Genomic DNA, 22,757 nt, shown 5'->3' on the forward strand with positions numbered 1-22,757 from the left:
TGTATATGTACAAAGTGCACTATAAAGGGCATGATGCCTTAGGACTGGAATACTGCAATCACAGTTTTGTGATCCATCTTTCCCACTGCTGGCATTTGTTTCCTCACTCCTTGTATTTGAGTGAGTGGTAGGGAACTCAAATATTTAATTGTGGTAAATAGGTAGCTAATGTAAAACTAGATAGTGTGGTACGTATCACTGCATTTAGGAATCTATTATATTAGTATAGTATTGACAATTAATTAAGTTAATTTTCATTATCAATTAGTTATAAATTATTATTATTATTCTTATTAATTTTCAATATTAATTACTTGAATGCAAATGTCAATCATGCCCCAGATTAGAGCAGAAAAGCAACAGGCAAAAAGTAGCAGGAGTGCTGTGGCTTGGGGGAGAACTGAAGAGGGATGATTCTCCCATGCATCACAGCCTAAAAAAATTTACAACTTGTGAAATGTTTGCAGACCATTCTGGAACAGGACATGACCTAGCCAAGGAGGATGTCTTTGTGTGTGTGTGTTGGGTGCAGTGTGTCAAGAAATTAGGCACCAACTCAACATTCTGATGGGAGTGCATGAGAGTTTGAAGAGTGAGGTAGATGCCTTTGAAGGTATTAAAGTGGGGGACCCATCAAGCTCTCACCTGCCTAACTCAATGCCAGAGCTCACTTTTGTGCATTAGGCAACACAGAGGCAACGTTCAAGGCAGAATGTGCTGGTCCCAAGGGAGCTAGTTATTGTCGATGACTCTATTGTCAGGGAGAAGGGTAATATATTGTGCAAAAAGGATAGGTGGAATAGGACCAGGGTAATGTCAGGAGCAAAAGCTGATAACTTTGTAGAGCAGATATCAACTTTTAAGGGCACAAAGGGTGATATTGTTGTATACATTGGCACTAATGACATTAAGAGTAGGAGATCTGTAGATTTACTTAACAAGTATATGTTAATGTTGAAAAAAAGGTGAGTTAGGGTTACATTTGAAAGTGTCTGCAATTCTGCCAGATATGATAGGAGGGAGTATACGATGAGAGCCTTGTCGATCAATTCGGCCATGGAGAGACTGTGCAAGACTCATGGGGTAGAATTTTTTTCAGCATGGTCTGAGCTTGTTAACAGGAGAGACTGCTTCTACAGGTATGGTGTACACTTAAATGGTGCAAGAATATTTGCTGATACTATCGAGGCAGTGTTAGGTGGGTCGGGAAACTGCCAACTTGGGGGGGGGGGGGATTCACAGACTAAAAGATTAACAGTAGCCGCAGGCAGAGGTGCAAGTGATTCTTGCACTGCTTCTATTAAATTGTAGCCCGGGGTGTTGGGTTTTTCAGAGACTGGTGGGAGGGATAACAGAACAAATAAATATATGGGCTGTGTTAGGGTAACTAAAAATAAGAACAGGTGCATGTATACTTGCATGTACACCAATGCTACGAGTATAGTAAATAAATTTGATGATATGAAGTGATTTCCAGGGCATCAAAGGTGGATATTGTTGGGATATCAGTCACACTGAAATAAGGAGTGCAGAATTGTAGTTTGGGGAGAGCAATGTGTACAGAAAGGATAAACAGGATAGGAAGGGAAGAGGGGTTATGCTGTTAGAAGAAACACATAATCTAAGGAAGTGCATCCAGTTGACATATATGATCAGTGCAATATTGAATCAGTTTAGTGTGACATAAGCAGTGGGAAAGCATAAATGAGAGTAGGAGTGTGTTATAGGCCTAATGACCCTGATGAGTACAACCAACAACTTCTATTAAATTAAATTGTAAATTAAATTACAGAGAAATAGAGTGAGCCAGTAAATCTTACTGTCTAAAAATGGGGGATTTTAACATCCCAGATATTGACTGAACCTTGTTGGTTAGTCACTCGCACACTAGCAAGATGTGGATTTATTTGATGATTGTTTTCTACAGCAACACATTAGAGAGGCAACCAGAGAGATTAATACTCTTGATCTGGTTATCAGCAGTGATTATTCTTGCATTAAGAATTTGCAGATAAAGGAACCACTGGGTGGTAGTTATTAGTGTACTGATTTCTAGTACGAAGGCAGATTATGAGAAATTTTTGGCAAAGAATGCTAATAAAAACAGCAAGGACGTCTTTAGTTATATAATCTCTTGTAGGTACGGGAGATTGGTCCACTTGATACTGATGGTTCAATTGTTGATGATCCTGCTCAGATGGCTGACTATCTGAATGGGTATTTTGCATCTACATTCACACATGAGGAGTTATTAAGGGAGGAAAATGCCAGAAGTTTATCAAACTGTAACAAGGTGCTTAATGATTTTGTAATAAGTTAAAGATATTACGACCATCAAGGGTGAAGGGTGAAGGGAAGGGTTTTTGCTTCCGTAAATGTGACTAAAGTCTCAGACAGTTTTAAAATGTTATACAGTTGGATCAACTGATGATGTTACCAGCAGCAAATTCTAAAAGGGAAGCATTCATGGAAGCTATTAGGCTTTTCATATCATTTAAGAAATACTGTTCAAGGTTTAGGTCTAAATGGATGTCATATGAACTAATGAGAATTGTGGCAGAAAAGAAAATATGGAATGCATATAATTTATCACGTAACATAGAAGTCTATGATAGATATAAGCTAGTCTTTAATCAATTCACACAGGAAGTTAGGCAAGAGAAGGCAGATTATGAGAAATCTTTTGCAAAGGATGCTAAGAAAAATAACAAAGAGTTCTTTACTTATGTAAATTCTAGAAGGAAGGGGATGAATCAGATTGGTCAACTTGATATCGATGGTTCAACTGTTGATGATCATGCTCAGGTAGCTAACAAACTAAACGAGTATTTTGCATCTACATTCACCCATGAAGAGTTATTCAGGGAGGGGAATGTCAGAGGTGAGTTAAACTCTGGCAGTGAGCTAGATGATTTTGTAATAACTGAGAGGAAAGTGGAAGAGAAATCAAAGTTAAACATAAGAACATAGGAACAATATTAAGAAAGGCACCTGGGGTGGATTGGATCTATCCAGTTATATTAAAGGAGGTGGCAAAGGAAGTAAGCAAATCCTCAGTCATAATTATGAGAGCATGCTTGGACTCAGTGGAAATCACTACGGACTGGTGATGTGAAAAATGTACCTCCAATTCACAAAGGGGGATCTAAGGATGACACAAGTAATTACAGACCTGTTACTTTAACTACTGTTCTGTGGAAAATAATGTAGTCACTGGTTAAAGATGCATTGCAGGATCATTTAGACAAGACAGCAGTAATAATTCAGAAACAGCACGGGTTTGTTAAGGGAAAGACTTGTCTGATATATTCGATTGGATACTATGATATGGTTACAAAGCAACAATATTCAAAAATAATTTTGATATTATATACTCAGATTTCAGAAAAGCTTTTGTCACTGTTGTGCATTGAGAAATGCAAAGTACTGTATATGGGTAGAAGTGGTAGATGACTTTGGAGGTGGGTAGAAGTATTTATTTTATTTGGAGGTGGGTATATGGGTAGAAATGGTAGATGACTGTGGAGGTGGTAGATGACTTTCATCAACCGGTGAAATACCACCACTTTGCTTATTGGAGGCTCGAAGTGGTGAAACCCATGTTTAGTCTCTAGAGCAAAGTTTCCGGCATCCCACTTCCACCATACTTCTCCCTCAACCCATGCATGGTACTAAGTACTATAGGTTTTGATACCTTTCGTGTTTGGGGTTTTCCATAAAAAAAAAAAAACAACCAAGAGAAATGTACCGACTGTGTGGTACCACTGTAAAATTGGAGCAGTATGGTATTAAGGGTAAGTTGCTACAATGGATAAAAGGGTGGTTGAGTGGAAGAAGGCAGAGAGTGGTAATCAATGGATGCTGCTCTTCGTGGACTAATGTTATTAGTGGAGTTCCCTAGGGTTCAGCTTTGGGCCCACTGTTGCTTTGTCTATTTATCATGATAGTGATGAAGATATATCAGGCTTAATGATAGTAATAGCCATGTGCTACTGCAATAGGATCTAGAAAATTTGGGCAGATCGGCTGAAAAATGGCAACTGAAGTTTAACATTGACAAATGCAAAGTACTGTATATGGGTAGAAGTAAACCAAGAGAAATGTACCAACTGTGTGGTACAACATTTTGGGTGGTAGAAAATGAAAAAGACCTGGGAATAATTTTTCAGTCAGATATGAAGTTTTCTGAGCAATGCAGACAGGCTGCCAGAGCAGGTCATGAGGTATTGTCAATGATATACATTTTTTTTTTGGTTGATGCTACATAAGTTTTTTTTTTTTTTTTTTATGAAACCCCAAACACAAGAAGTATTAGACCTTATAGTACTTAGTACCATGCTTGGGTTGGAGGTTGAGAAGATGAGAGAAGACATTTGTTGACATTAGACTTGAACTTCTGTAGGCTCTAATTTTCATGAATTACATATGAAGGAAGGTTGTTCAAGAAAACGGCAGCTGAATGAATAAACAAGGAAGATGAAAAGTTGGTTCTATGAGTTTGAAGTTGGACAGTAAATTGTTGATGGCCGGTGGTGGCACATGTTCAGATAGTTCTGAAAGAGTGAGCAGGAATTATAGAAGCCAATTCAGAAGTGGCCATAGAAGTATCTGTGGAAAAGGCATGCAGCAGAAACAGTATGTATATGAGACAGTGAGTGGAGAGACTCTGTTAGAGATGAGTCATTAATTAACCTAATTGCCCTCTTCTGAATGGAATCTAGAAGCCAGAGAGAAATTTTGGGGGCACCACCCCAGATGTGGGAACAATATACCATAGTAGGGCAGATTTGTGATTTGTACAGAGTGAACAGCTGTTTGCAAGAAAAGTAACACCAAGAGCGAAAGAGAAAACCAAGTTTTTTAGATGCAGAGGAAGCAATATTTATAATGTGCTTGTGCCAAAAGAGATTAAAAATCAGGAAAATTCTCAAAAGAGATATATCAACTTGCGTAGAAATTGGAGTGTCACCAAAGATAAGCAAAGGAGCAGAAGAATTCTTTTTTGCGAGATATAAGACTGTTTCAGAAGGATTGAAATCAACTAAGTTGTCTTTGCCCCACTGGAGAATTACCTGGAGATTGGCATTTAAGGAATTGGTAGCAGATATCCCAGAAGTTGAAGCTAATTGCGCAGGGCAAGGCTCTCAAAATGGAAAGTGGAATGCAATGTGCTATTATTGGAAAAAAATTTGGATAGGATTTCCAGTCAATGGAAGAAGGTCATTAATATACAAGAGGAAAAGAGTGGGGGAAAGAACTGAACCTTGGGAGACACCAGCATTAGTGGAGAAGTTAGAAGACAGAGAGTCATCTACCATCACCCCTCAGTAAGCGATCATCAGAGAGAAAACTGGATAGCCAATTACAAAAAACGGTTGGCAAACCATAAGTTGGAAGCTTGTGTAGAAGACCTTTACGCCAAACATGACTGAAAGCCTTTGAGATGTCAAGAGCAACTGCTTATGTTTTTCACCGAATTTTTCCATTGAATTAGTCCATAAATGTGTAACATTAGCCAAAGTAAAGAGTATCACCAGTGGATCGACACTGATGGAATCTATACTGGCGATCGTTGATCAGACAGAAGTTTCCTAGGTAGTTTAAGAGTTGGCAGTTAATTGATTCCTCAATTACTTTAAAAAGAGTAGAAGTAATTGCAATGGGACGATAATTGGATGGGAGGGATTTGTCACCCTTTTTCGGAACTGGCTGGATATGAGCAAATTGCCAAGCAGAAGGAAAAACACCTTTGGAATAAGAATGTGAAAAAAGGCAGCAAAGGAACAGGAGTAAGTTCAGGAGTACAGGTTTTGAGAACAAGTGGAGAAATACCATCAGGACCTGAAGCTTTCTTAGCATCAAGATTCGTCAAAATCCTCCTGACATCCTTTTGATGGAAAACCACAGGAGGCATTGAATGGAGCGTGTTGGGAATGGTGGGAGGTGTTTTACCATGATCATTAATACATGAGTTGGAAAAAAAATGGGATGCTACCAGGTCAGCTTTATCCTTGGCTGAAGTGATCACAGACCCATCTGGTTTGGACAGAGGTGGGAGCAGAGATGGGCAAAAGTTGTGGCCAGTGGCTTTGGCAAGGGACCAGAATGCTCGGCTATCATTTTGGCAAGAAGCAAGTTTTCTACTCATAGCCTGTTCAAAATCTAGTTTGGATTGATTAATAACTGCTTTACAATTGTTGCGAGCTTTGGTGTAGGCAGAAAATCAAACTGAAGAATTGGAAACAATCCAATTACGATATGCAACATTCTTCTCCTGAACAGCCTTAGCACATTTATGAAAACCAAGGTTTAGATAAACGGCGAGGTTTTAAAGTGGAGTGTGGGATAAAGGAATCCATTCCTACAAGAATAATTTCACTGACAGGATCTGAACAATCATTGACATCAGAAGTTTTGAAACAGTAGTCCGAACAAGGAAAAGAAGAAAAGATATCATTCAGGTCATCCCACTTTGCATTCTTGTAATGCCAAACAACACGAGGTTGGGAACAGCCATGAGATAAAGGCTCCACTGGAGAAGGGACAATCACCAAATAGTGATCTGAGGTGCCTAAAGGACCACTCACTTCAACCATGTACTTAGGGTTTTTTTGTGAGAACAAGATCAAGCGCTGACTCTATGGTTAGGATTGTCCGGTATTCTTGTAGGTAAATGAACAATATGTGCAAGGTTTAGGGAATAATTTCGACATTGTTTATTTAGATTTCAGCAAAGCTTTTGACTCAGTCCCACATGAGCGGTTGCTTGATAAGCTGGAACAGGTTGGAATCACTGGGAAAATCCTTAAATGGATAACAGGATGGCTTCAGGGCAGGAGGCAGAGGGTTGTGATAAATGGCTATTCCTCAGATTGGGTTGATGTAAGAAGTTGGGTGTCCCAAGGAGCAGTATTAGAACTGCTGTTGTTTTTAATTTTCATAAACGACATCGATGAAGGGATAGAGGGCGTGATGTCTAAATTTGCAGATGATGTTAAAATTGGTAGAGTAGTTAATGATCACTGTCAAGCTGAGCTTCTTCAGAGAGACTTAGACAGACTTCAGGAATGGTCAGAAAAATGGCAGCTATGCTTTAATCCAACAAAGTGTAAGGTATTAACACCTGGGAAACAGTAATCCCAAAATAACTTATTCACTTGGTGGAGTTCAACTAAACCCAGTACTGGAGGAAAGGGACTTGGGTGTTACGATATGGTCAGGCATGAAATTCTCTGAGTATTGTAAACAGGTTGCAAGGAAGGCACATGGTGTCCTACCGAACTTTTGCAAGTAGAGATAGGGACATGATAATCCCATTATATAAGGCTTTTGTTAGACCACACTTGGAATACTATGTTCAAGTATGGAGACCGCACCTAAAGAAAGACATCGAGCTTCTTGAAAGGGTGCAAAGACAGGTAACTCGCCTGGTGAGATCGGTAAAAGGGCATCCTTATGAAGAAAGACTTTGAATATGTGGGTTGCAGAGTTTGGAAACTTAGAGGAGATTTGATTGAAGTGTTTAAGGCTCTGAGAGGCATCAGTAAAATGAACGAGGACGAAATATTCAAGGTTATAAATGATGCTAGAACTAGGGGACATAAATTCAAGTTATGGAGGGAAATGTTTAGATTGGACTGCAGGAAGTTTTATTTTAGCCAGCGAGTTATAAATTACTGGAATAAGTTGCCTACACGGGTGGTAGAGGCTGACAGTTTGGGGAAATTCAAAGGTCATCTGGATAGTACCTTCGGGTGAGGGAAGCGCATAGGATGATAGGTTTAATTTAATTTTCTTTTCTTTTATTAATTATTATTATTATTTTTTTTATTTTAATTTTTTATCAATGTTTTATTTGGGTTTTTTTTTTTTTTTTTTTTTTTTTGGCTGGTGCAGCATAAGCCATAGGCTTTCTTGCACCATGCGGCCATTACTAATACTAGGTCATTAGTAATTGACAAACCTCAGCATCTCAACCAGCTGGTCTGTATGACTAGAAAACGGAAACCAGCTGGAGTTGTGAAAATTAAAATCACCAAGGAAAATTACCTCACTGTTAGGAATGGTGGACTGGAGAAAGTCAAGTTGCAAAGAGAGGAAGTCAAAGAGCTACAATCACTTGGAGCTCTTCGACTACCGTTCTCCCCAACTCCAATGGTGGAGTTGGGAGAATGGTAGAGACAACAGATGAATTTTACACAATGAGGTAGAGAGATTTTAAGCCAGAGAAGATCAAAAAGAGGAGATTCCAAATTACCAAGTCTCTGAGAGGGAATATTGGAATATACATATGCACAAGTACCACCTCTGAGGCAAAAGGAATCACACAGCGAATAATTTGGGCAACTGAGATGAGTAGTAATTGAATCAACTGATAACTGAGATTCTGTCAGAAAAAGTACATGGCGTTTGGCAGAGTGCAAGGGGAAATTGACATCATTGAGATTAGAATTGAGACCATGTATATTTGTGAAATGAACTAGGAAGTGTTTGGGAGATTTAGATCTTTTCGCAGATAAGCTTATTGTATTAGTTTGACGATTCATGGTGTATTCAATAGTATGAAAAAGTGGAGGAGGACATGCTGTATAAAGTAATGAAATTTTTGGATATGGCGTACACATGGTTAGAATGTACCCAGATCCTTGACATAACGTGCCCTCGTAAACTCCGCTCCGCCCCCCCTAGATATAACGTACTATTTGAGTACCACCAAACTCAAGATGGTATTAATGAAAATGACTTGGGATTAACTATACAATTTGGTACGAAGTTTCTTGAACAATGTAGACAGGCTGCTAGGCCATCTCATGAGATTTTGTCAATGATATATGCATTTGATTTAGATTTTCTTGGCACATCAACTAAGGATATAATGCACCAAAACCAAGTCATAAAACAAATAAAAACATATAAATAAAGCAAGGTTATATAATGACCTACAAGGATAGGTCACCATGTCTAAAGGAATTTATGGTGTATATAAAGGTAAAATATACAAAATGATATATGAATATAAATAATTATTTAAAGTATATTTTAAATAAAACTAAATAGGTTTTATGGATTTTATGTAATTAAAAACATAAGCCACATGGTTGTCATCAGATAAAATCCGACTGCGTATAAATGTTAAATTCAATGAATTGAGTAAGATGATTATATAGAGGCAAGCAAGAACAACAACCTCTCTAGGGTTCCCATGCAAACTAGACTAGCAGTGTTCGATTACAGGCTTTACTTGATATAGCTTATTTGTGACCTGTCTGCGCCACAAATGTTGATACTGGAAGTATAATTTGTTACATAAAATCTGTATTATATTCTGTATAGGGCAGGGCAGGGTCAGCAACCTGCGGCTCTTTGGGGATGTAACTGTGGCTCTTGAACTTTTAGCCCACACAAAGCACAATTTGAAATGGAGTTAGAGGCCTTAAAAATCAAGGACATGTGGAGTGCAAGACTAAAATACTATAAAACGGAAATTGAGGATTTGGAGAGGCCTACACAAATAGACAGATAGATGAGTTGAAAAAGCAAGACCAAATTGTGCTTGATGAGTGGAGTAGTTGGAATTTGAAAATATTTTAAAATATTTGCATTTGGACTTCTCTCAGTTTTTGGTTCGACGAATTCCTGCAGGCAAATATTTTCAAACATGAACTATATTAAAAATAAATCAAGAAACCATCTGAACAACGTGACTCTCTCAGCATGTTTAAAGATGAAAATTACGGTATACTCGCCTGATGTTGAGAGACTCGCTCAAGAATTTCAGAAGCAAAAGTCACATTAATTTGTACTTAATCGAATGTTTGTTACATTTTTTCAGTATTAATAAATAATATTTCAAAAAATATATATTTTTTATAAAACACCTTCCCACTCTATTCCATTTCTTAAAAAACTCCCCCACCACTCCTCCTCTTCCTCCTTCCAGCTTGAGCTGAGGTGCGACTCTATGGATTCTCTCTCTTTTTTTTTAATTAGATCAAAAATGGCTCTTCATTCAAAAAAGGTTGCCGACCCCTGGTATAGGGGATTAGTAGGCTGTGACTGTTCAGGGATTGTGCTGACCTGGCTGCAACATCCAGTTCATTAACCCTGATCCCAATGTGATTTGGAATCTAACAAAAATCAATGTCAAATAAACATTCTTAAAGAGCATGTAGTAACATCTGCTGAACCTGGGACAGGATTGAATGAGACATATCTCAGAGCCGATAAAGCCCGTGATGCACTTAAAGAATCAGTACATATTGTTCACCTTTGGTAATTGTGGTTTTTAATATGGTCCAAGTCCAATGCTATAGTATACAATTTTGCTGTGTATATGCTGCATTTGGCTTGATGGGCAACATAGACAGAGTAGGAAGGGGGAGGAGTTATGCTGTTAGTTAAGAAACAAAAAATCTAAGGAAGTGCATCCGGTTGACATAGATGGACAGTGCAAAAACAAGTCAGTCTGTGTTACATAAGCACTAGGAAAACAAAAATGAGTACAATGAACAATTATACAGAGAAAGAGTGAGCCAGTAAATTAGTGTCTTATAATAGGAGATTTTAACTTCCCAGATATAGACTGGAACTTGTGGGTTAGTCACTCGCACACTAGCAAGGCTTTTGTGGATTTATTGGATGATTGTTTTCTACAGCAGCATGTTAGAGAGGCAACAAGAGGGAGTAACACTCTTGATCTAATTATCAGCAGTGATTATTCATGCATTAAGAGTTTACAGATAAAGGAACCAATAAGAGGAAGTGATCACAGTGTACTGATGTGGGATTTACTTAAAGATGTAACTACCATCATGGATAAAGGGAAGGGTTTTAGCTTAAGTAAAAGCTACTACAGTGGTCTCAGATATTTTTTAGGTTCTATACAGTGGGACCAACTGATGATGTTACCAACAGAAAATTCTAAATGGAAGCAATTCAAGGAAGAAATTTTGGAAGCTACTATGCTTTTTGTTCCAACTAAGAAATACTGCTCCAGGTTTAAGCCCAAATGGATGCCAGATGAACTAATGAGACTCGTGGCAGAGAAGAAAAATGCATGGCATGCAAATAAACTGTCAAACAACACAGAAGCCTTTAGTAGATACAAACTAGTCTGTAATCAAATCACAAAGGAGGTTAGGCAAGCAAAGGCAGATTATGAATCTTTGGCAAAGGATGCAAAGATTTCTTTACTTATATAAACTCTAAAAGGAAGGAAATGAATCAGATTGGTCCATTTGATATCAATGGTTTGACTGTAGATGATCATTCTCAGATAGCTGCAGAACTAAATGAGTATTTTGCATCTACATTCACATGAGTTATTAAGGGAGGAAAATGCCAGAAGTTTATCAAAGTAACAGGGTGCTTAATGATTTTGTAATAAGTGAGAGCAAAGTGGAGTGGAAATTGTTGAAGTTAAACATAAGAAAGGCACCTGGGGTAGATGGGATCTATCCAGCTATATTAAAGGAGGTGAAAGCAAATCCTTAGCCATAATTATGAGAGCATCCTTGGACTCAGAGGAAGTCCTCAAGGACTGGAGACATCTCCAATTCAAAAAAAGGGGGGGGGGGTCAAAGGGTGACATGAGTAATTACAGACCTGTTAGTTTGACTTCTGTTCCAGGGAAAATAATGGAGTCACTGGTTAAAGAAGCATTGCAGGACCATGCAGATAAGACAGCAGTAATAATTCAGATACAGCATGGGTTTGTCAAGGGGACGTCTTGTCTGACCAATTTGATTGGATTCTATGATGTGGTCACAAATGAACTGGATGCAAAAAATAATTTTGATATCATATACAGTAAGTGCTGGTTATAGTTATCACGTTTGCAAATTGAATTTTGATTCTAATAAGCAAATATCGACAAATATTATCCAGAAGCTATAAAAATAAAGATATAAAGCAAAAATATACACTTTATTACCAATTAAATTATTCGTAAAAATCGGAAGAATATTCCAATTTTTACATTCTGATTTTGTAATAAAAATAAATTTATACTTACGTACATAGCTTAATTAATATACGGATTAATTAAACAACACTTTGTAATATGATTATAATTTTAAAGTCACCTATTTTAGATTGCTTTAAATTATTGCTGCAAAGTCTATAGATTCATCAATATTGTATAACAGTCTATATTCACGATCACTTGCACCAGTTTCTTCCAACGCTCTCCTCAGGATGGCTATAGCTTCACGAGCTTACAGTTTTATAACTGGAGTTCGTTTGGGGTTCATCTTCATTTTCCTAATTCACAGCGAAATTATCAGTAATAGACTGGGCAATTTCTCCATCTGTTAAAGCTGCAGTAACTTGTAGATCGCCATCTATGTTCACCCAATTATTAAACTCCTGTTCACCCATGTCTTTGGGCTTTTCAACATGATCAGTATTGCAACTTAGTTGCCCATCATGAATAATTAATCCACATTTTTTGAAACAGTTGCTAAAGCAGGTTTCGGAAACTTCCAGGCACTCGTTGTCATATGAAGTGTATCTAGAACAGTTATCTGCTTGGCAGTATCAGATGATGTTCCCAAACCTTCATCTATAGACTGAATGATTCTTTGCCTCACATCCAATCTATAAAAGGTCTTAAAGGTTTTTATTATTCCCTGGTTGAGAGGTTGAATCAGTGATGTGGTATTTGAAGGTAGAAAAACTAATTCAATGTTTTTGAAAGTCAACTTTGGATGAGCTGGGCAGTTGTCCAAAACCAATGCAATTTTTGTTTTTCTTATCCAATTTCAAATCCCATTTACGAAGATAATCTTCAAATGAAGAAGCTGTCATCCAAGAATTAGTATTATTGGCATATTCAACAGGCAGCTGTTTTACTCCTTTAAAACATCTAGGCGATTTACCCTTGCCAATAATGGCTTCATCTTGATTGTTCCATGTTAAAAGAACTGTAATCCTGCCCTTGATCTTCTTTCCTGCAGATGAAGAGGAATTTTTAAAAATCATGCAGTGGTCTGGGGTAGTCCTGTAGTTGTACTACAGGACTACCCCAGTCTGTATTAAAAATTGTATTAAAAATGTCTTCAGGATTATAAGTGCTTACAGTTTGCCAAGAGGTTTTCAACCAGGTGTCAGCTGCAGAATCATTGGAATCCTGTTTTTCTCCGTGAAGTTTTTTGTAAACAATATCATGCCTCTCTTTCCATCCTGTCAGCCATCTGTCCGTCACCTTAAACTGTGTGTAGTTTTTCAACAAAATAATTAGCTTTTTGAAGAAGAATACTAAAACTGATTGGCGCATTAAATGAGCTGGCCTGTTTGAACTAAACGAACAGAGCTTTGCCTACTGTTTGGCATTTCCCTTCCGGTTCCTTCTTCTGGTTTCACCAATCACATTAGTGTTTAATGTGTGACATGATTTTAACAATTTTGATAAAGTTGACTGAGGCACTCCTAATTTTACTGCCGCTTCCCTTTGAGACATATTGCCTAAGTTTAATTTATCATACGTTTCTATAATTCGTAATTTATCTTTTACACTCGAATTCACTCTTTTTCTGTTTACTGACATTTATTTTTGGTAGTAAAATTTAAAACCTAGTAAAAAAGATACGCTTCAATCAATAACAAAGCACATGGCACACATACAAATTGGAACTAACATGACACACACAAGTGAAACGAAGCTTAGATATAGAAATGAAGAAGATTTCAGCAAGGGGAAACACATTTCACCATAATAACGTGAAAACACAGAGTTCCAACTATCGGTATTATCACAAATGAATAAGATTAAGTTTACTACCCATTTATTGCACTAACAGAAAAGCCCAATAAATGTAAACTGCAAATTGTTTTCTGGAGGTCAGAAATGTGCTTTAGAAAAATATCACAGAGGCATTCAAAATTGATTCTTATAACCGAAAATGTGATTCTAGTAAACAATGAAAGTGTAGTGCATTTTGCTAATTTTGATCGGTTCTTCGAAATTTGATTCTATTGAGCGGCTGATTCTAATAACCAGTGATTACTACAACTGGCACTTACTGTACTTGGATTTCAGGAAAGCTTTTGATACTGTTGTGTATGGAAGACTATTGTACAAATTGGAGCAGTATGGCATTAAGGGCAAGTTGCTACAATGGATAAAAGGATGGTTGAGTGGGAGAAGACAGAGTGGTAATCAATGGATACTGCTCTTCGTAGACTAAGGTTATTAGTGGTGTCCCTCAGGGTTCGGTGTTGAGCCCATTGTTGTTTTGTATATTTATCAATGATATTGATGAAGATATATCAAGCTTAATGTCAAAGTTTGCAGATGATACAAAGGTTGGCAGTGTTGATAATAACAGTAATGACAGTATGCTGCTGCAACAGGATCTGGAAATGTTGGGTAGATGAGCTGAGAAGAGGCAACTAAGTTTAACATTGACAAATGGAAACAACTGCATATGGGTAGCAGGTAGCAGTAACAACAGGTAAATGTACCAACTGGGTGGTGTTACATTCAGGGTAGTGGAGGATGAAAGAGACCTAGGGGTTATTGTGCAGTCAGATATGAAGTTTTCTGAGCAGTGCAGACAGGCTGCCAGAGTAGGTCATGGGGTCTTTTCAAAGATATCCAGGAATTTTGCGAGTAGGGGATAAAGAGATGATTATCCCCTTGTATAAGGCAATGGTCAGGCCACACCTTGAGTACTGTGTACAGGTCTGGAAGTCTCATTTTAGGAAGGATGTAGAGTTGCTAGAATGAGTATAGAGAAGGACAACAAGACTGGTGAAGGGAACAAAGGGGTGCTCTTATGAAGAAATGCTTAAGTTCTGCCAATTTAGATTCTGGAGACTAGGCACCTGTGAGGCAATCTGATTGAGGTATATAAGGCCTTGAATGGATTGAGCAGGCTCAATGCTAATGGGATTCTTCCTTTTGCTCAGATTACAAACCTAATCTGAGGGGAGCATAGATTCAAACTGAGGAAAAACAGTTGTAGAATAGATGTGCAGAAGTTTTGCTTTAGCCAGATGGTAGTTGATTGCTGGAACAAACTTCAATCTGTTGCTGTGGAAGTTGATAGCTTAAATAAATTCAAGGCAGAACTAGACAAACATTTGGAATGAATGGATCAGTGAAATGGGAAGGGTTTTTTTTTTTTTTTTTTTTGTGATGGTGTATAAACTTGCTTTCTTGCATCATGTGCCTCTACTAATGCTAATTACACGAGCAGCAATTGTGGATCAGTTCATATGATCCTCAATTGTTTTGGTGGCCATGTTCTGGTTACTTATAAATCAAGAAATGGAATTTATCTTTCAAAACATTCATACTTAAGACTAAAGAAAATTGACATACAACTGTCAGTACTCATTATTAGCATACCTTTTCCTTTAATGTTTAGTGTGGTGTTCTTGGAGACAATCTTATTGTTCCTTATTATTTTACTATCAACTTTCAGTACTGCAACAAGTTTGGCAGCTTGAATTTATTGCTTTCAGCAGAAAAAGAAGCCTCAATTACAAGGCTTATGTTGAATAGGGGAATAGCAGAATAATGATGATGATAAATACTTTCAAGAGTGACATACTTATATTTTCTGTGGAATAATCTGTTGGAACTATGGAAAGACATACCCCTTAAAAACCAGCAGAAGATATTTGTTTTATATAAGTGCACTGGGCTAATTTTCCCCACGACTATTAATAATAATAATAACTATTATTATTATTATTTTATTTAAACACAGAGCATTAATGGGTGGAATGAACAGCCCTTTACACCCGATCTTAAACTCTTAGATGACCTTTTGTGGTGACCTGACATCCATGGTTTATTCTATATGTATTATCATGCAAGATGAACTGAGAAATAGCATTTTTGAGAGAAACTATTAAGAACAGCCCTAAATAATAAGGCAGGACAGGGAATAATCACGAATTCGTTGCACTGAATGCTGACTTGAACAAATTGGAAGTCACTTTGAACAAATGATATGTTTAATATCTTGGAAATAACTATTTTTGAGATATTTATAGGAACTTTTTTCTACATTTGTTCCCTGCAATTTTAAAACAACCTGTACAGTAAACTAAACCAAATGAAGCCTAAGTGATAATGTTTTTGGAGGAATGTGGATCAACTAGAAAATAAGCTTTTAGATTGACTGGAGTGAATCTGAGTTGAGTTACAGAGAAAGTACCATTGGTACTGTACTTGGTTTATCAAGAATGCATGCAGTAGTGGTTGTCAGTGATTTCAACTGGTAGTGCCAAAATAAATTTTTTTTTTTTTTGTTAGAATATTGCTTCTTCATATTAAAATCAGGTAGAGCCCAACCTAATTATTCAATTTCATCATCACATGATGGTGAAAAGATTTTATTTATTTATTTTTTTTTCAAATAAATAAATTACTTATCTCATTGAGAATAGCCATTAACAAAAGTAGGCAGGACTAAAAACTGGAGCCAATTTCACTCTGGCACATTCAGTGATGTGCCAGAGTGAAATGGATGGTAGGCGAAGCATTCAAAATCAAATCATTAATATCACATTTGTAGGTTATTTGCTATACGTAAGCAACGATAGTCAATTTTAGAGCAGCACCTTGTTCGTCCTGTTCACTTATGAATATAGCTACATTATGTACCATTTAATCATTTAGAACACTGATTGTATAAACACAAAATAAATACCAATCGTTAATAAAAAATAAATATAAATCAGTAATAAGTACAAAAAAAATTTTATAGTCATCCATAACTGGACACATATAAGCTATTCATCTTTTCATTATCTCTTATTATCCTTAATTCTATTTCAATAGAATATTTAATAGTTCAGATGTAGTGAAAATCAAACCAATTTAACAAAAGCTTGTTTAAGTATATATATTCCTGTCCTATTTTCTCAACTTTCACCTTGTAATATTACACTGAATGGACAGAAATCATGGGATACCTACCTAGTAAGGGGTAGGTCTACCTTTCGCCTGGATAAGGGTAGTCACTTGGTGAGGCACTAAGTTCACGAAAGCTATCCACAGGTATTTCCATCCATGCTTGCCACGGCTCTGTAGGGAGGCACACTGTCCTGCTGGAAGAGTCCATTGCCCTGTGGGTGCATAATGACTACGAAGGGATGCAGATGGTCTTCAAGGATGGACACAACCTGGACCATTCAGAGATGCATCTAGAAGTATCAGAGGTCCAGATGTGTGCCAGTTGAACATGCCCCTTGTTGACATGACAAGTACATAGCTTCGTGCGGTTTCAGCCAGATACGCACCCTCTCGTCTGCTCGAAATAACTGGAAATCAGACCAGGAGACCCATCTCCAATCATCCAAGGTCCAGTCTGATGTTGTTTTGCCCAGTTGAGGTGTAGTCCTGTGTTGTGGTATTAGCAATGAGAGTCTGGTTGGTAAGTGGCTCCCATAACCTACTGCAGCTAATGATCGCCTGATGGTCTTGGTGGTGGAGATGTTTCCAGCACCTCCCTCTTGAAGTCGGTGGCGATTTATGCCACTGTCGCTCTTTGGGTGGTTGAAACAATGCAAGAAAGACATCAACAGCACGTTCATCCACCACCTTTCTCTGCCCACATGCTGTACACAATGAGATGTTATTCCGGAAATGGCATATTTCCACTACACTCTTAATACTGTCGAACAAGGATAGTGTGATTTCTGTACCATCTCCATGATAGAGTGACCCATGCGTCGGTGCATTCACTATCATCCCTCTTTCAAAGTCGGTTAACTCATGACATTTATCCATACAGTCAATGAATACCACCTATGGGAATGCAGCGATGCAATGTACTTACATACCTGCCAAGTGGTGGGTTCGTCTATTAGTGAGAGGAGTGACAGTGTAGCGTTACCCAGGAACCAGGTAACCCATGAATTCTGTCCTTTAAGATAACACAAAAAATTAACAATTCAGTGCTGTTTGTTCTAGATGTAGCTTATTTCTACCAATCATGGAACTGTATTGCATCTAGATCTTCCCAAGAACACCACATTACTAAAATGAATTTCCTTTTTTAAACTAACTTTCTTATTTTACAAGAAATATTTGATCTCAGTCAATTCCTTCATTCTACTTGAAATAATTTTTGAATTATTTTTTGAATTTTAGAATTTTTGTAAAGAATAGCAGAAAGGGACTTCTTATTACTGAAAAAAACTGATTATAAAGATAAACTGAAATAGCAAGTATATATTTAAATGCTTACTTTCACATCATTCATTTCTATCCACCTTTGCAATTCATTATATACATTATCCACTTGGGCTATAGTAACTGTAGTATGTGCATCGACAGAATGAGTGTCACCATGATCATTACAAACTTCTACACTGTCATCTTGATTTGTAGCACTTGTACCACGATCATCTGAAGTTCTGTGCAATGTATTCTCTTCTGTGTTTTGCATTCTGTTATTTTCTAATTTATTATTTTCTTCAATGTCCACTAGATCACATATTGCAATTCCTTTCTTCACCAATGCTTCTATCACTATTTGTTTGTTTTTTTCATTCCTAAATTTTAATTAGGCATATAAGATAATAAACAATATCATTTAAATGATTAATTAAAATGTTACTAAAGTTTTTATACTTTAGTAACATACTAACAAAGTACTTTATACAATACTGAAAATTGCTCAAAATACTATTAAAACTGACTACAGAAGACTTAAATAAAAGAGACTTAATATTTACTTAAACCTAAAAAGAGAGAAAGGAAAACTTAAAAAGCAAATAAATAAAACATTTCAAATGTTTCTCAATACTGTGCACAATTCGTTGTTTGGTCAATGAAAGAATGAGCTCTTATGATGTGGAAACTGGCATTATATACTGTTTGGGGAGAGGTGTGGATCTACCGGGTTAGTCAGTTGTGCTGGTGCCTCCGGCAGAATTAAACTGACTAACCTATTAGACACAATGTGTCATTGTGTCAATACAACCTCATGAAATCTGAAAGGCAATTCTGAGCAGTTTTTGCTTTGCGAGAATGCTAATTCTTTTCTCATTGGCAAAATTTCATACTTGTCTTTATTGAAAATATGCACCTCAATAAAGCAATTACACGAGACCAAACCATGTGTAATAGTAACAGAGGTATGTGATGTAAGAAAGCAAGCATATAAACTTATGTAGCATCAACCCAAAAAAAAAAAATACTCTTGATCTGATTACCAGTAGTGATTCTTCATGCATTAAGAATCTGCAGATAAATGAACCACTAGGTGGCAGTGATCACAGTGTGTTGAAGTGGGATTTACTCAAGGAGGTAACTACCATCAGAGGTAAAGGGAAGGGTTTTTGTTTTCGTAAAGGCGACTATGATGGTCTGAGACAGTATTTAAATTCTATACAGTGGGACCAACTGATGATGTTACCAACAGCAAACTCAAAATGGGAAGCATTCAAGGAACTAATCTTGGAAGCTACCAGGCTTTACATACCAACTAAGAAATATTGTTCAAGGTTTAGGCCTAAATGGTTGTCAGATGAACTAATGAGACGTGTGGCAGAGAAGAAAAATGCATGGAATACATACAAATTAATGGGTGACATGGAAGCCTATGATAGATATAAGTTGGTCTGTAACCAAGTCACAAAGGAGATTAGGCAGGCAAAGGCAGACTACGAAAAATCCTTGGCAAAGGATGCAAAGAAAAACAGAAAAGAGTTCTTTACTTATTTAAACTCAAGAAGAAAAGGGATGAATCAGATTGGTCCACTGATATTGATGGTTCAACAGTTGAGGATCCTGCTCAGGTGGCTAACAATCTAAACGAGTATTTTGCATCTACATTCACGCATGAGGAGTTATTCAGGAAGGAGAATGACGTAGGTAAAGTAAACATTGGCAGTGAGCTAGATGATTTTGTAATAACTGAGAGGAAAGTGGAGGAGAGATTGTTGAGGATAAACATAAAAAAGGCACCTGGGGTGGATGGGATCTATCCAGTTATATTAAAGGAGGCAGCAAAGGAAGTAAGCAAACCCCTAGCCATAATTATGAGAGCTTCTTTGGACTCAGGGGAGGTACCCATAGACTGGAGATGTGCAAATGTAACCCCAATTCACAAAGGAGGATCAAAGGCTGACACAATTAATTATAGACCTGTTAGTTTAACTTCTGTTCCAGGTAAATCAATGGAGGCACTGGTTAAAGAAGCACTGCAGGATCATCTAGACAAGAATTCAGTTATAGCTCAGACACAGCATGGTTTTGTTAAGGGCAGGTCTTGCCTGACCAATTTGATTGGATACTATGATGTAGTCACAAAAGAACTGGATGCAGGGAATAACTTTGATATTATATATTTGGATCTTAGAAAGGCTTTTGATACTGTTGCACATGGAAGACTGCTGCACAAATTGGAGCAGTGCGGCATTGGAGGCAAATTGCTGCTATGGATAAGGGGATGATTGAATGGCAGAAGACAGATAGTGGTAATCAATGGACACTGCTCAATGTGGACTAATGTTATTAGTGGAGTTCTTCAGGGTTCAGTGTTGGGTCCGTTGTTGTTTTCGGTGTTTATGAATGATATTGATGATGGTATATCAAGTTTAATGTCCAAGTTTGCAGATGATACAAAGGCTGGCAGGGTTGTTAAGGACACTACTGACGCTATGCTGCTGCAACAGGATCTGGAAAGGTTGAACAGATGGGCTGAGAGGTGGCAAATGAAGTTTAACATTGACAAATGTAAAGTACTACATATGGGAAACAGTAACCACAGAGCAACGTATCAACTCTGCGGTACTACACTGACAGTGGTGGGGAATGAAAAGGACCTGGGGGTAATTGTGCAGGCAGATATGAAGTTCTCTGAGCAGTGCAGACGAGCTGCAAGAGTAGCTCATGGTGTCTTGTCAATGATATACAGGAATTTTTCTAGCAGGGATAAGGAGGTGATTATTCCCTTGTATAAGGCAATGGTTAGGCCACATCTTGAGTACTGTATACAGATCTGGAGGCCTCATTTCAAGAAGGATGTAGAGCTGCTGGAACGGGTACAGAGAAGGGCAATAAGATTAGTGAATGGAATAAAGGGTTGCTCTTACGAAGAAAGGCTTAAGTTTTGCAAATTACACAGTCTGGAGACTAGGCACCGGCGAGGTGATCTGATAGAGGTGTATAAGGCTTTGAATGGTTTGAGCATGCTCAATGCCAATGGGATTCTTCATCTTGCTCAGAATAATCACCTCAGAGGGCATAAATTCAAATTGAGGAAGGACTGATGTCGGATAGATGTGCAGAAATTTGCCTTTGGCCAGCGGGTGGTTGGTTGGTGGAACCGACTTCCATCACTTGTTGTTGAAGTTGATAGCCTAAACAAATTTAAGGCTAAACTGGACAGGTATTTCGAACGAACGGAGGGGTGAAATGGGAGTGGTGTGTGTTTTTTTTTTTTTTTTTTTGGCTGATTCTGAATAAGCTTGCTTTCTTACATCATATGCCTCTACTAATGCTAATGCTAATTCTTTCCTCATTGGCAAAATTTCATACTTGTCTTTATTGCAAATATGCACCTCAATAAAGCAATTACACGAGACCAAACCATGCGTAATAGTAATAGAGGTATGTGATGTAAGAAAACAAGCATATAAACTTATGTAGCATCAACCCCAAAAAAAAAAAAAAAAAATTATTTACACATCCATTCCCTCTAAAAGATTGTCCAGTTCTTCCTTGAATTTATTTAAGCTGTCAACTTCCAAAATGACAGATGGAAGTTTATTCCAGCAATTAACCACCCGCTGGCTAAAAGCAAATTTTTGCACATCTATTCTACAACTATCTTTCCTCAATTTGAATTTATATCGTCTTAAGTTCATAATTTGAGCAAGCAGAAGAATCCCATCAGAATTCAGCGTGCTCAACCCATTTTCAAGGCTTATACACCTCAATCAGATCACCCTCACCTTTGTTCCCTCACCAATCTTGTTGCCCTTCTCTGTACATGCTCAAGCAACTCTACATTCTTCCTAAAATGAGGCTTCCAGTCCTGTACGCAGTACTTAAGGTATGGCCTGACCATTGCCTTATACAAAGGGATAATCACCTTTTCGCTACTAGCAAAATTACTGTATATCACTGACAATACCCTGCTCTGGCAGCCTGTCTGCCTCCGGCACCAGCACAACTGACTAACCCAGTAGACCCACTACTCTCCCCAACAATACATAATGCCCGTTTCCACATCATAAGAGCTCATTCTATCACTGACCAAACAATGAATTGTGCACACTATTGAGGAACATTTGAAATGTTTTATTTGTTTGCTTTTTAAGTTTTCCTTTCTCTCTTTTTTACATAGTCATAATTTAATGACAAATTTTTTAGGTTCAATTTTATGTTCACCCTGGGGGTCAACTACAATTGGCATAAGAGGCAAATTGATTGAAGATTTTCTTAACAATAGCAATCTTAATTTACTAAACTTTAAACTCGGCTGCAAGAGCAGGCCATGGGGTATTGTCAATGATATACAGGAATGAAGGGGTCCTCTTACCAAGAGAGGCTTAAGTTCTGCAAATTGCAATGGCTAGAGACTAGGCACCTGCGAGGTGATCTGATTGAGGTGTATAAGGCCTTGAATGGGTTGAGCATGCTGAATTCTGATGGGATTCTTCTTTAGCTAGTGGGTGATTAATTGCTAGAACAAACTTCAACCTGTCGTTGTAGTTGATAGCTTAAATAAATTCAAGGAGGAACTGGACAAACTTTTAGAGGGAATGGTTGTGTGAATTTTTTTTTG

General features: G+C 37.6%; 1 protein-coding gene across 1 annotated transcript in view; it reads right to left on the reverse strand.

Annotated features, from left to right (window-relative positions):
• The window catches only part of TppII (Tripeptidyl-peptidase II), a 647,643-nt gene that overhangs the window by 32,825 nt on the left and 592,061 nt on the right, over positions 1 to 22,757 (reverse strand). The window contains exon 28 of the mRNA XM_090387764.1: positions 18,207 to 18,513. Within this exon, the coding sequence (XP_090243890.1) occupies positions 18,207 to 18,513 (307 nt within the window). The remainder of the gene's footprint in view (positions 1 to 18,206; positions 18,514 to 22,757) is intronic.

Source organism: Mastigoproctus giganteus, chromosome 13, assembly GCF_048544385.1.
Source record: "Mastigoproctus giganteus isolate SK-2022 chromosome 13, ASM4854438v1, whole genome shotgun sequence".
Lineage (NCBI taxonomy): Eukaryota > Metazoa > Arthropoda > Arachnida > Uropygi > Thelyphonidae > Mastigoproctus > Mastigoproctus giganteus.